We start from the raw sequence: 13,595 nt of genomic DNA, 5'->3' as shown, positions 1-13,595 counted from the left end.
GGCAGTCTCATCAAAGTATGGTGGGTGAGAGGATCCTACACTAAGCGTGCTTTCGGCAGCCCTAGGTTGTGGGTTCCCAAGGGTCTTGTATGCATTTCTTAAACACCAAAGATATTCTCATATTGTGGTATAGGGAGTAGTGGGGTGGCGCATGCGAAATCCCAGATTAATCATGACTTGCGTTACTAGAAGGCGGGGGGGCTGACCTAAGAGTGGCATGTGTGATAATATCAAAAGAAAGGTAACGATGCAAAAGTTACCCTTTTCGCTCTGGAGGATCGAGGAGAAGGTGGAGGAAGGTCTTGTTGATGTCGGAAGGCTTCGAGGTGCCAATGAAGTTCAGTCCGACCATTGAGTCAGCGCTAGGCTGGTTCCGTCGCGACCGGGCCTGATACGCGCATTTTCGTCGATGTTGTACTCTCCCTCGATAAAGCGTGTCGAGCATTAGGTCGAAGTAAGTCCGGTGGGTACCACGGTTCTGCTTCTGAAAGTCAGTCCGTGGTCGACCCGGTGGAATGCCCGTGATCCCGGAGAGCAACACCCGCGGTGTGACTTCGTGCGCACACCCTCGACGGTGACCCAAAATGGTCGCCATTAAAACTCCCATTGTCGTAGAATTTCATCACCAAATCCTTGGAATAAAGCCCTCCATTGGCATATAACAAACTCTCCCATCCTCTAGAGTGAATTTAGGTGATCAAAGAATGGAGCAAACATCCCGATTTTTCAAACAAATTTCCAAAATAAATTTCCACACAAATCCGTCTGTTTCCGGCCATTGCTGATCTAAGAGGGAGGATGGCTATGGATTATTGATGTGGGGAGAATGGGGATGATCGGACGGAAGGAAATTTTGAACGAACGTGTGAGGGTCTAGCGAGACCTGGTTTTAGTGTGGGCCTGTCTCGATGCGAGACCCGATTCGAGAAGGGGCAAGATCCGGTTTTAGGAAGGCGAATAAATGGATTTTGACGCGTGTTATCGGGTTGTTTGGGTTTAAATGGACCGAGAAATCAATATTTTGGTTGGGCCTAAAATTTTCTCGAAGCCCAAATCAAGCCTAAAGCCTGATTTAAACCTAAAAATCTAAATGCGTACCCACGATTCGTTTGGACTCCGATTTGGACGAATGAGATATCGAAACGATCAGCACGAAAAATTCTATCAAATTGTGTGAGTCATTCTTGAAAGTCACAATTTTTTTTTTTTTTTTTTTTTGGAGAAGGAAAGTGTAAAGGTTTTATTTACATACAAGGGAGATATACGTGAAAAACACTGGATGTCCAAGGGAGTCACCATCTTAAATCATAGACAATTGTCATGTCGGCTCTAGAGCGAACCCAATCCAGCCAGACTGTGGCTTCACCTCTATGTATTATGGGGTTAGGGGCAGGATGGTACCATCCTGGACCGTGCGCGCTATGGTCTAATAAAATTGCCCTTTTTACATACGGCTATCCTCAAACCGCCCCAAGGGACTCAAAGTAACCAATTCTAGGGTTGGTCTGGTGGAATCCATTGCCCGTTTGTGTTCCAAGTATGCAACATTTGAGGTTTGACACGCATCCCTTATGTAAAACTTAATGCAAAGGGAAAAGGTAACAAAATAAACATATTTACAAGGTGAGTCTTTTAACGTCAGATCCTCAAGGCAATTGAGTCTTTTAGCGTCCGGTCTCAAGTCAAAATACATATAGTCTCTATCTGATTCTTTATCACGAAATACATGAGCCATTTTCTCCGTTCCTATATGGCTTACATTACTTTTCTGCGATATCACGACAACAAACTTCACTACATTCACAAAAGTCTTTGCGGTTTTATATTTTTACATTATTGGGGTCCTCCCTCCGGCCCCTTTACATTGCCCAAGGCGTGCTTACATTCAATTATAAAATTTTTTCAACGATCTTACGTTCCCGGTCTCTCTATCTGCTTCCCCTCCATGCAGTTAACTTGTAGGTTCGGTCCCTCCGGCTTCTCCACACGGTATACGGCTCCTCCTGTGTTGGACCCAACTTCTCATCCTTCTCCTCTTTTGTACTTTCGGCGTCACCGCGTAAAGACTCCACTCACCACCAACCTTGAAGTGTCGTGGCGACCGCCCGGTTGTACTTCTCTGCGAGCCGGTGATATTCCTCTAGCCAAATACGTGCGGCGTCTCTTTTCTCCTCTAACAAGTTCAAGTCTCCAGCTAATATACGCCAATTAGACCCATCTTCCACGCCACGGTTCGACCGCGGGGCGCGATCATCTCTGAAGGGATTATAGCTTCAACTCCGTATGCCATGGCGAATGGCGTCTCCTTGGTACTCGTCCTCGAGGTGGTTCTATATGCCCACATCACATGATTTAGCTCATCGGCCCAGGCGCCCTTTTTATCCTCCAACTTCCTTTTCAAGTTGTTGTTCATAATCGCTTTTGTTGGGCGACTCGCTTTTGTCCGATTTGCCCCCTCGGGTTGTAAGGAGCAGAGAAACCCTGTCTCACCCGATATGTCTGTAAAAATGCTGCCACCTTTGCTCCCGTGAACTGAGTCCCGTTGTCGGCGATTATAGCATATGGTACCCCAAATCTACATATGATATTCTCCCATAGGAACTTAATCACTTGCGCCTCTTTGATCTGCTGTAACGGAACGACCTCAATCCACTTTGTAAAGTAGTCTGTTGCTGCCAGCATGTATCTTCTCCCGCCGCTTGCCACGGGCAGCGGTCCTACTATATCCATTGCCCACATGGAAAATGGCCAGGGGTTCGGCAGGTGCGAATATTCGCTGTGAGAATCTCTGGCATTTGAGGCATCTCTGCGCGAAGTCCACTGCATCCTTTTTCATATGAGGCCAAAAGTATCCCTGTATCAACAACCGGTGTGCAGTAGTTCTTCCTGCATAATGGCTCCCACAGTCGCCCTCGTGCAATTCCGCTAATACCTCCTTAGCTACTCGAGACCCCAAGCATTTCAACAAGGGCCCACTAAAGTTTTTTCGGTATACCTCTCCTTCTACCAAGACGTATCTTCGAGCTGTCTGCTCCAACCTTCTCCTTTCTTTCTTGTCTGTCACCACCTCCCCATGAAAAATCCACGATGGGATCGTCGGCCTCTTCTTCCTTGGTTACCTGACACGCCTTCGCCCCTTTTTCCGTACTAGGTCGGTCCAATCTCCCCACCCTTATCGTCCTTTCTTCTGACCCCGGCATTGCCGCCGCCACATATGCCAGTGCATCGGCATGTCTGTTCTCCCCCCGACCCAAGTGTACAAACTGGATCTTTGCGAACCTTTTGGCCTTTTCCCGCACCACTTCCAGATACTTTGCCATCCTCGGACATTGAGCTACAAAGCTTCCGTTAACCTGGCACACCACGAGGTTCGAATCCGAATATACTATCAGCTCTCGGACTCCCACCTCCTCAGCCATCCCCAAACCTGCTATCACTGCCTCATACTCTGCTTCATTGCTTGACGCCGCAAATCCCAATTTTGTCGTCAACTCTATCATATTATTATCAGGTGTAACAAGCACCACCCCTATGCCGCTACTTTCATCTGTGGCTGACCCATCCGCGAATATCCTCCATCCATTCCTTTTATCCCAGGGGTCCATCATACCGAAGTTCAGATCCTTTCTCGGGTTCCATAATCATTTCTTCCCCAATTAGGATCCTCAATCGGAATTCGCTAGAATTCCGCCACTACCTAGCGCTTTCTCCAGCGGTCCTCGAAATCAGATCTCGTATCGACCGATGGCTGAGCATCACCGCCCATTTCAACATTCTCCCTGAACTCTCTGTCCTTAATGCATGCTTAAGGGGTAGGTTGGTAACCACTACGACTGAATGGGCCTCGAAGTAGGGCTTCAACTTCATAGTCGAAAAGATCAGGGCCAGGGCATATCTCTCGATTCTACTATATCTCGTCTCTGCGTTTAGCAGTGTTTTGCTCTGAAAATATACCGGACTCTCCACTCGATCTACCAGACGGATCAGCACTGAGCTCACCGCATACTCAGAGGCCCCTAGATACAAGTACAACTTCTCCTCTTCCTCCGGCCGCGATAACAAGGGCACTCTGCTCAAATACCCCTTCAATACTTGGAATGCCTCTTCGCTCCTCGATCGGTCCATCGCGAAGTCCGGCGTCCAAGAACAGCCTATACGCGGTCTGCATTTCCGGATGACTTGGATATGAACTCGTTCAACGCCGCCGCCACGCTTCCCGCTAGCCATTTGTACCCTTTTTACATTCTGCGGGGATGGCATTTCTATCAAAGCCCTTATCCATTCGGGATTAGCCTCTCTGCCGCGGTGAGTCACAATGTAGCCCAAGAACTTGCCGATGAGTTACTTCAATGTGCATTTCTCTGGATTCAATTTCAAATTATACTTTCGCAATATATCGAAAGTCTCCATGAAACCCTCCAAATGCTTTTCCTCCGACATGCTCTTTTCGACCATATCATCTATGCGGCTCAATCCCTTCCGAATCTTGCTTTCGAACATTTTCTCACCCAGTCTTTGGAACGTGGCTCCCGTATTCTTCAGACCAAACGACATCTTGTTATAGCAATAGGTGCCACCTTCTACCACAAACACGGTTTTCTCCTGATCCGGCCCATACATCGCCACCTGGTTGTACCCCATTGATGCGTCCATGAACGAGAATACTTTATACCCCGCCGTCCTGTCCACCAACTCATCTACTCGCGGCATGGGGTAGCTGTCTTTCAGGCACTCCCTATTCACATCCGTGAAGTCAACACACATACGCACTTTGCCATTCTTTTTAGGCACTGCGACCACATTGGATGACCCACTCGGTGAATTTCGTTTTCATTATGATGCTCGCTCCAAATTTTAACACCTCTTCGCTAATACTCTCCTCCGCGTGCCCGGTCCGATACTCGCGAACTTCGGCCTCGACCGGGTTCGGCATCTTCATTCATGTGCAACCTATGGCACGCAAATTTCGGGTCTAACCTCGTGACGCCCTCAATCGCCCACGCAAACACATCCCTATTTTTCCGACAAGAATCAGATCAACTCGTCTTTCCATTCCTCCGTTAGGATCGGAACCTACCGATATGAGTCTCTCTTCCTCTCCTTCTCTTATATTCACCACTTCAATTGTATCTAAAGTCTTTGACCCCTCCGCCGGTCCCCCTTTCCCCTCCGCGGAGCCGATCTGTAATTGCTATGCCCGTCTCTTCCTCGGGTGGGGGCCTTCATCCCTCGTCTTATGCACCAACCGCTTCGTTCCCCTATGACTGTTTTTTGGTTTGTCACCGATCTCTTGGACTTCGAATGTACCAGAAGGAGCTGGAAATCGTATCACTTGATAATATGTAGACGGTACAGCCTTCATCTCGTGAATCCACCTCCTACCCAAGATTGCGTTATATTGGGAGGCGGAATCCACCACCATGAACCGCGAACACCGTAGCAGGGCCCAGCGGTCGGCGAACAAGAGTTCCCCACCTGCTCGGCCATGCTTCCGTTGAATCCATATAATTTGGTGCGGGAGGCCTCGGTGTCCGGGATCCATCCCCATCTCTTCCGTGAGCTCGATAAGCACCCAAAACTGTAATATTAAACCCCGAGAGACATAGCATTTTGGTCGATTATGTGTTTAATAATCATGTAATAATTATATTTTCGTGACTTTTGCAGGTTTATGAATTAAAATGAATATAGTGATAAAACATGCATCAAAGTGGGGAATACGAGAATATTTGGAGTTTCCCACTTTCGACCCCGGAAGTTCAAGTTTCCAAAAGAACGTAACCGGTCGCGGAATGGGCCCACATATGAAGAAGCAAACAAATTTCGATGCTCAAATCGGATAAATCTAGGTGCCGACGTTGGCTAGTGAAGCCGCAAAAGTACAAGAATCTGGAATATTGGAATTCCCGCCAATCCCCGTAAAGCCCAACAAAGCGACTAGAGCCGAGTTTCCAAAGAAACGTAAACGAGCATAAGACGGGCCCACATATAAGAGGCGTGAAACTTCCGAAGCTCAAATCGGATAAATCTAGGTGCCGGCGTTGGCTAGTGAAGCTGCCATAGCGACCGGCGATTTAACTCTCAAGAAGGACAAAAGTAGTAAAACGCCATTTCGGCCGCCATGGACACACTAAGTGGACACACTCTGGGCCCGTAAGGCATGATGAGTCGATAGATAGGTGGCAAATGATGGTTTCAAATTGATACCATCGCAAAGAGAGAAGACGTAATTCAAACCGGTGGTTTGAATTAACATAAGCTAAAAACAAAACCTTAAAATGGCAAAAAGGACAAAACTTAAAACGGTTGAAAACAAAGTTTGGTTTTGAACCATTCAATTAGCATAAAACAAAACCTTAAATATTCACGGGTCACTCTTTGTATCAGCTATATATATGAAGGGGTCGCCTTCATTATAAGGTCTTCAAACATATTAATGCTTTAGCTCGTTTAGTTTTCTTTCTTGATTACTTACCTTCCGCCATTTTTATTTCACTTAATTTTAATACGGTAAGTTATTTTACCCCTTAATAAAGTCATTTTTGTCTTGTTTAATTTTACGTCCTCGCATTTATTTACTTAATGTATACAAAGAAGTTTTATTATTCCTACTATGATGATGAGCTAATCCCCCTGGGGGAGGGTTATCTTTGCTTCGTGTGAAATCGGATTGACTTCGTTAATATTCTAGAATCACTACTTAGGAATTAGGCATAGAATTAACATCGGTCCCAAAATGATCGAGGATCGTACAAAGTTAGAGTGCCGATGCTCGAGCAGGCTCGTAGGCGACAAAATGTTCGCGGCTTCTGCTGGTGTCGGGCGACTCTCAACGGTCGTCGATTGATGTGAACTTGTGCGGGGAGCTGAAATAATATACCGTAGATGAGGTATTATCGAAACTCCTTATGCTAGTGAAATGCGACCTAGAGATGTGGGCATGCACTAGGGATCAATACTCGGCGCCGTCTCGAAACGAGACAAATTAGAGATGTAGTGATTTAGTAATAAAACCTGTTGAAAAATGATTCTTGCATGAGCATGATTAACTCTCTCCCACTGTTTCTCTACTTTTGTTTACCTATATATAATCACCGTAGTAATTTATTTTATTTGCATTACCGTTATTTTAATTAAAAAAAACCAACTAAAAAAGAAACCTAAAAATCCTACTCACTTAAAGTGTAACTCCAGTTGTGAACCTATCCGAGCCCTAAGGTTTGGACGATCCCTTACTCGACCTATCCTACCAATCCCACGTGAGTAAGGTAACTTGACTAAAACGTACGACTATACGGACGTTGGACTTTGGACTTTGGACTTGGACTGTGGACCTCGGACTTTGGACTGTGGACCTCGGACTTAAGGAAATAAGTAACTGAAAACCAATAAACGTGTGTAAAGAGCGTTCTATCAGCTCCTTTAAACAACAGAGCTACCGCACTTCCACAATCTACCAACACTCTCTTCACCAGATAATTTCCCATTGCCACCGTGATTACTAATGCGTCCTCGTGAGGGGAGTCCACCGCTTGCAAATCCGACCTACTGAAGACAATCATATCTTGATCTTCGGTGGATCCCAATCTTGGTCGCGGAACTGAGACCCTACTACTGATTTGTTCGATGCTCGCGGTCCTCCTCACCCTATCTCTATGTGTATTATGACTTAATATCTCCCCACTAAAAATCACATGTATAGTTCCCAAAGTGATCTGATCTGCGTCGCGATCATCATTTCATTTCGCTTCTTTCACAAATTCCTTCATCTTGCCCTTATCCACCAATCTCTGCACCATCCACTTCAAAGCATAACAGTCATCCGTCTCATGGTTTCGCATCTGGTGATATTCCCAGAACGGTTTATCTGGCAGCTCCATTGGTGTATTCCGCGGTCCCTCATATCCCTGCAGGTTTTTAATAAGTGGCAATATCTCCCCCAACGGTCTGTTTAGCGGCGTCACTTCTATCTCCCGGTACGGCTTCTTCTCTCTGTTCTCCTGCTGAATTCCGTCCCGTGCTTTTTCCACCCTTGGGTTGTTCCCGCGGTACCCTTCGCTACCCTTCTCTGCAGTCTTCCCTTTGCGATGCTCCCTATCCTTGTCCAAAGATAGAACAACTTTCCCCACTCCCCTGGACTCCCTCGACAGTGTGTCCTCATACCTGATGTATTTTTCCACCCGTGGATACAATTCGTGCAACGTGGCAATCTCATTCTTGGCAACGGACTGATGTACTCCCGTCCCCGGCCGCAGCCCGCGTTCAAAGGCGATGACCGCGGTTCTTTCATCCAAGTTCTCTACCTTCAGGGTTTCGGCTTTGAACCGGCACATATATTCTCTCACTGTCTCTGCTGATTTTTGCCTCACATTAAACAGGGCCGCGATGTCAACCGATCTCTTCTTCTGGTGTATGAAGTGCCCTACGAAATCCTGCTCCAACTCCTGGAAATTCCTTATACTCTCCGCTGGTAGCCGGTAGTACCAGTCCGACGTCCCTCCTTTCAAACTTGCTGGGAACATCATGCACCGCAGTCCATCATACCTTGGTTCTTGCCATAGTGGCATCTGTTGCCTGAAGTGGTGGATATGATCCGCCGGATCTCCGGTTCCATCGTATCTCTCAAATCGGGCCTGGTTAAAGCTTTGGGACCTCGAAGCCCGGATACCGCTCATCAATGGGTTCGCGATTTAACCCCGCCACCAATTCGCCGGCTCCTCCTCGGCTTTTCTCTTTCGTTGGTTTGCTTCTCTGTCCCTATCTATCGGATCTTGTACTTGTTCAATCGTCAAAGCTCGCCACGGATTTTCCACCAAATTGGGCTCCTCTTCTTTCTCCTCCAAGTCACCGTTCGCTTCCTTTGTCCTTCCTCGTTCCTTTCTTTTTCTCTCTCCTCAACCCATCGTTTCTCCTCCTTAACCTAACCTCGATCTCCTCCCTCATGAGCCGTGCGTCTCTTCGTTTCTAAGTCGGCTCCTGCGCTTCTTCTTCCTCTATCCCCGCTTCTAGTGTCCTTTCTCAGGGTACTCTCTTTTTGGCTGCCGGTTTGCTTCTTCGGTGCCATCTTTTTACTCCCCTACGCTTTCACGTTCCTACGACGGCGCCAAATGTATTAACCTGAAATATGAACTCTCAACTAGTATCACTATATGCTTCTTTTTTTCTCGTCCTCCCTCTCTCCCCCCTTTTTTTTTTTCTTTTCTCCTCTCTCTTTCTCTATCTATTGTTCTTTTTATATCCCTCTCCCTCTCCCCCCGGTCCGCCGATCCTCTCCCCCTATCCTCCGGGTCGCGATCTTCCCCTGTCACCTTAGGGTTCACGTCCCCCCTTCCTATGCTCTCTCTCTCCCACCTTTCTTATCTTGCCTCTATTCTCCTTCGTTAATCTCCTTGATGTCATTCCTCTGACCTCACCTTAGGGTTCCATCGCCTCAATTGCCGTCATCGTGCCCCTACTTTCTCACCTCGCCTTGGGCCCTCCATCTGTCCCTTCATCTAGCGGCTTCCATTCAGCCGTACCCCGAACACGTCTGCTTCTAGGGTTCCGCGTCTATGTTCTGCTGTCCCCCCATGTTGTTTGATTCCACTGCACCCGCCCCTACTTTTTGACTTGGTCCACGGCTCTATTATGGGTCACTATAGTGACACACATCATATCTTTTCTGAACAACAACTTGCACTAACTTTGGATCTTCCATTTCACGAACCTGTTGCATCATGGCATTACATCTATCATAATTCTTACCGTTCCTTTCAGTGGCAAGCGTTTCGTGAAACTTACGGTGATGGTCTTGAGATTAAACGAAGGAAATGGCCATGGCATGGCGTGACATCACCATTCCTTGGCAAGCATGACCATGAACATGGGGATTGCGATGTTATTTGTACTCTCGAACATTATGGGAGATTGGCATTTTTCTACCGCCAATGAGGCCGCTTATGCGTTGTATGATTGCCCTAGCTCAAGGTCATACATTATTTAACATCATAGGTTGTGTTATCTCCAACCTAAAACGAGCTCGCGACTTTTCGGGATCGAATATATACTCTTACGGGTCACCGCTTGCGAATCATGAAGACACATTTCCCACGGTTTGCGGCTACTTTTCATGATCGGGTCAAGGTAGATTCTATGTGCCCAGCAAACAGAATCATTCGTTCATTGAGGTTTAGGCAATGGAAGCGTCCCGCTCGGTACCTGAGGTATTTCGTTGTTACCCGAAGGATGAAACTATGAAGACACATTTGAGGAAAGCTGGAAACGAAGAATGGGAAGAAATTTGGCAGACTATTATCTTTTGGTAGCGATGCTAAGGAAATGCATTTCCTTCAAGAGGCCTTGAACTTCACATCTATTTGGATGGTAAACTTGAGTTTGCCATTGTACATATATCTAGCTAAACCTTATGTTTGGTGTGCTATTGTTTTTCATGTTTCGTATGCTATTGTTTTTATTTCGTGTGCTATGTTTAGTGTGCTATTGAACATTTTCTTGTTCTTTCTGAATAATATATTATGTTCTCCAACATTTCTGTTCCAACAATCTAGCCCTAATTTTGCTCACGGTTCTCAGGTACTTTCTCTCTTTAATTATTGATACTTCGAGGACTAAGCATCATTCTGTTGGGGGTGCTTTAACCTTGTAGCAAATATTAGGCAAATTGTAACCTGTATATAGTTTTTATTTTCATGATAATAATTGTACTTAGTGACAAAGTCTTGTTTCCTTTTCAATGATGAAAATTGTCTAGAAATCTCACATTAGTATCCGAATTAGGAGTTGTTTTTAAGAAACTTAAGATAATATGTATGCAATAGTTTATACATCTTTTCATGAACATTCATGTACTGAGTATCATCGATTGTACATAGCAGTAAATTTCTGGAACCAACGGTTAGTTACTTAAACTATAAATCCTATGAGAATCTAACCAAAAACCTTGACATGAGTGATTTGTGTGTGATGACACAGAGGAGTAGTTTTCGATTAGAGAAAAATCACGATCTACTTACTTGATCACCACCGAACCCTAGGCGAGAATTTAGGCCATCTTTGGATCGACATAGCTAAAAATTCTTACCTGTTACAAATTTTACCGCTAGTCACTCTACTGAACCTTTCATCAAACCTTTCACTTTCACCAAAAAAATTCCTTACCCATCTATTAAACCAAATAAAAGAACCTACCTAAGTGATGAGTATGAGAAATATGATGAAATGTGGAAAGAATAAAGAGAAAGACTTGTCCCAAATAAGAGTCAGTTATTTGCTTCAGGAAAGAAAAATAAAATCATGTTCTTAAGCCAGTTAAAAAAAAAAAAAAAAAAAATCCCATTAGAGGCTTAAGAACAAGGTTGGAAAACTCAGTGAGAAGAAGGAAAGAAAACAAAGATTTCTCTAGTGTAAATATATGAAGACCCTATTCTCTCATACTCGTAAATTTTAATTATCCATTTCATTTTCTTGTACACTATCACCTAAGCCCCACAATACCTAATAAAGACCTCTAGCTCAATTAGGAGTAGGGTGGTGTGATAATAAGTAGTGGACGTGATTGATCGACATTAGCTCCTCTGATTGTCATTGAGATGTGAGGAAACGTGTGCCCACTACACACTGGAGTTAACAAAACCCGAGTGGAAATTTTTTGAGTGAAATTGTGTTTTGACACATACCTGTGAGAACCCATTTAGGTACACTCTCCAAAGGATTCAGAAACAACCCTGCTAGTACATTTCAATGAAAAGTTCACTGCATGCATGATCATATGTAGTGAATACATATTAACTTGAGTTTCAAAGAAATCAATCCTCGTTCCCTGCTAAGGAGAGGTATGGATATCTGAGATTAAATTAGAAAACGAGTTTCTGTCACTGAGTCGTTGTAGTATAAATGAAGTTTGTGAGTATCTTCTCTGGAAAACTCTCACGAGGCTATAACTCGTCCACTAGGGAATTCCTAGTGGTTTAAGGCCTTGTTGCATATGGTCAATGCAACCGAACTCTAAACGAGAATTAGTTAGGACTACACATTTTTGGCCACTTATCCGTTTTAATGTCTCTTCTTTGCTCGAGGATAAAAGCAAAGTCTTTGTTTGGGGGGTAGTGTGATAAGTACCCAAAAGTGTATTATGAAACCTCGTTGAGACATATAAATTTGGTTAACTATGTGTTTAATAATCATGAAATAAATATGTTTTCATACTTTTTTGCGGTATTCGCGATAAACATGGAAATATGGTTTAAACCCCGCAATAAAGCCACGAGGAACGACATATATATGAATTCTTCCAAATCCGCACAGAAGCATCAAACTTCCGAAGCTCCTACCTCTTGAACCAGGACTCCGAATGCGACAAGTGAGCTGCTCAGACAATCAGGGCGATGAACTTTACGCATAGGCGGAAAGTTGTAAAATTGCCCAAAGACCGGACCGCCACTGGACTACACATAGGACCCACTATGCGGGCCCACAAGATTGGTTGAGTCATTAATCATGGAGCATGTCAAGACAAAAATGACAAATTATTGGTGCAAAGTTGACACCTTGCATGTAATTAATTAGATTAGGTGTTAATAGGCAAGGTGTCACTTTGTTTTAATGTGGTGGATAAAAATGAAGTAAATGTGGTTTGATGTTTCACATGGGAGGAAATGAGATGTCTCTCAAATGGAGAAGAAAACAAAACAAGGGGGACACTCCATTTACCTCCCTTGACTTATTTTCCTTACCTTGTATTATTTTAGTTCCTTAGCTATTTTTAGTTTTTAGTTTTAGTTTTTGTAAGAAAGCTTGTAATAGTTTTAATGGAGGAAACCTTAGTTTTCTAGAAAATAAAAAGCAAGTGAGTTTAATTGGTTTTTTCTTCTTCTTTCTTTCTCTCTTTTGTTCTTCTAGCTTGTAATTCATCATCCCAAGGATCATGAGCTAACTTCTCTTTTGGGGAGTTAATCCATCTTATGTGAGGGAGAATATTTGTGGTTGGCTTGGCAGGTTGTTAGGAAGAACAACTAGACCTGCATCCTATCCCAAAATGATAGTTGGTGTAGTGTCTAGTTAGGAATCAAAGTAATGAGCTTAGAGATAAGTCATTGCTTGGTTCCACTTGCTAGCATGTATGAACTCTTTAATGAGCCATACATGCTAGGGATAAAGTTTTCTTCCATCAGGGCTTGTCTATGAGTCTAGGAAGAATCAAATGAACCTTTTCAAATCAACAACTAAATGTTATTTTCACATGAGGAGGATTAGCTCTCCACCTTTTCTTTAGTAAATTGTATTTTGTATTAATTGCATGATTTCAAATCTTAATGTTTTTTTTCTTTAATGTTTGTATAGGAAAGAAACCCAACATTAGTAGTAAACTTACTCACTAGTTCCCTAAGAGTAACAACCAATTTGTAGTTGTCCTAGACTTTAGGTTGGTTCGAATCCTTATTCCAACTTTATGAAACGAAGATCGTGAGTAAGGAACTTTGAGTTCGCTTTCGCATCAAATTAGAGAGTCAAATCTCTAACGTAGTAAAAAAAGTGTAATATCAGTACCTTTGGATTTTCTTCTCCGTTGTAGTAGTCATTGTGAAGTGGAAAGACTT

General features: G+C 44.2%; 1 protein-coding gene across 1 annotated transcript; it reads right to left on the bottom strand.

Annotated features, from left to right (window-relative positions):
- Nucleotides 1-7,739: 7,739 nt before the first annotated feature.
- LOC147518090 (uncharacterized) lies at nucleotides 7,740-8,567 on the bottom strand. Its single transcript, XM_086593814.1, has one exon. The coding sequence runs from the start codon at nucleotides 8,565-8,567 to the stop codon at nucleotides 7,740-7,742; it is 828 nt and encodes a 275-aa protein (XP_086449940.1).
- Between the last annotated feature and the right edge of the window lie 5,028 nt (nucleotides 8,568-13,595).

Source organism: Coptis chinensis, chromosome 2 (genome assembly GCF_015680905.1).
Source record: "Coptis chinensis isolate HL-2020 chromosome 2, ASM1568090v1, whole genome shotgun sequence".
Classification (NCBI taxonomy): domain Eukaryota; kingdom Viridiplantae; phylum Streptophyta; class Magnoliopsida; order Ranunculales; family Ranunculaceae; genus Coptis; species Coptis chinensis.
This window is presented reverse-complemented; position numbering and strand designations above follow the sequence as displayed.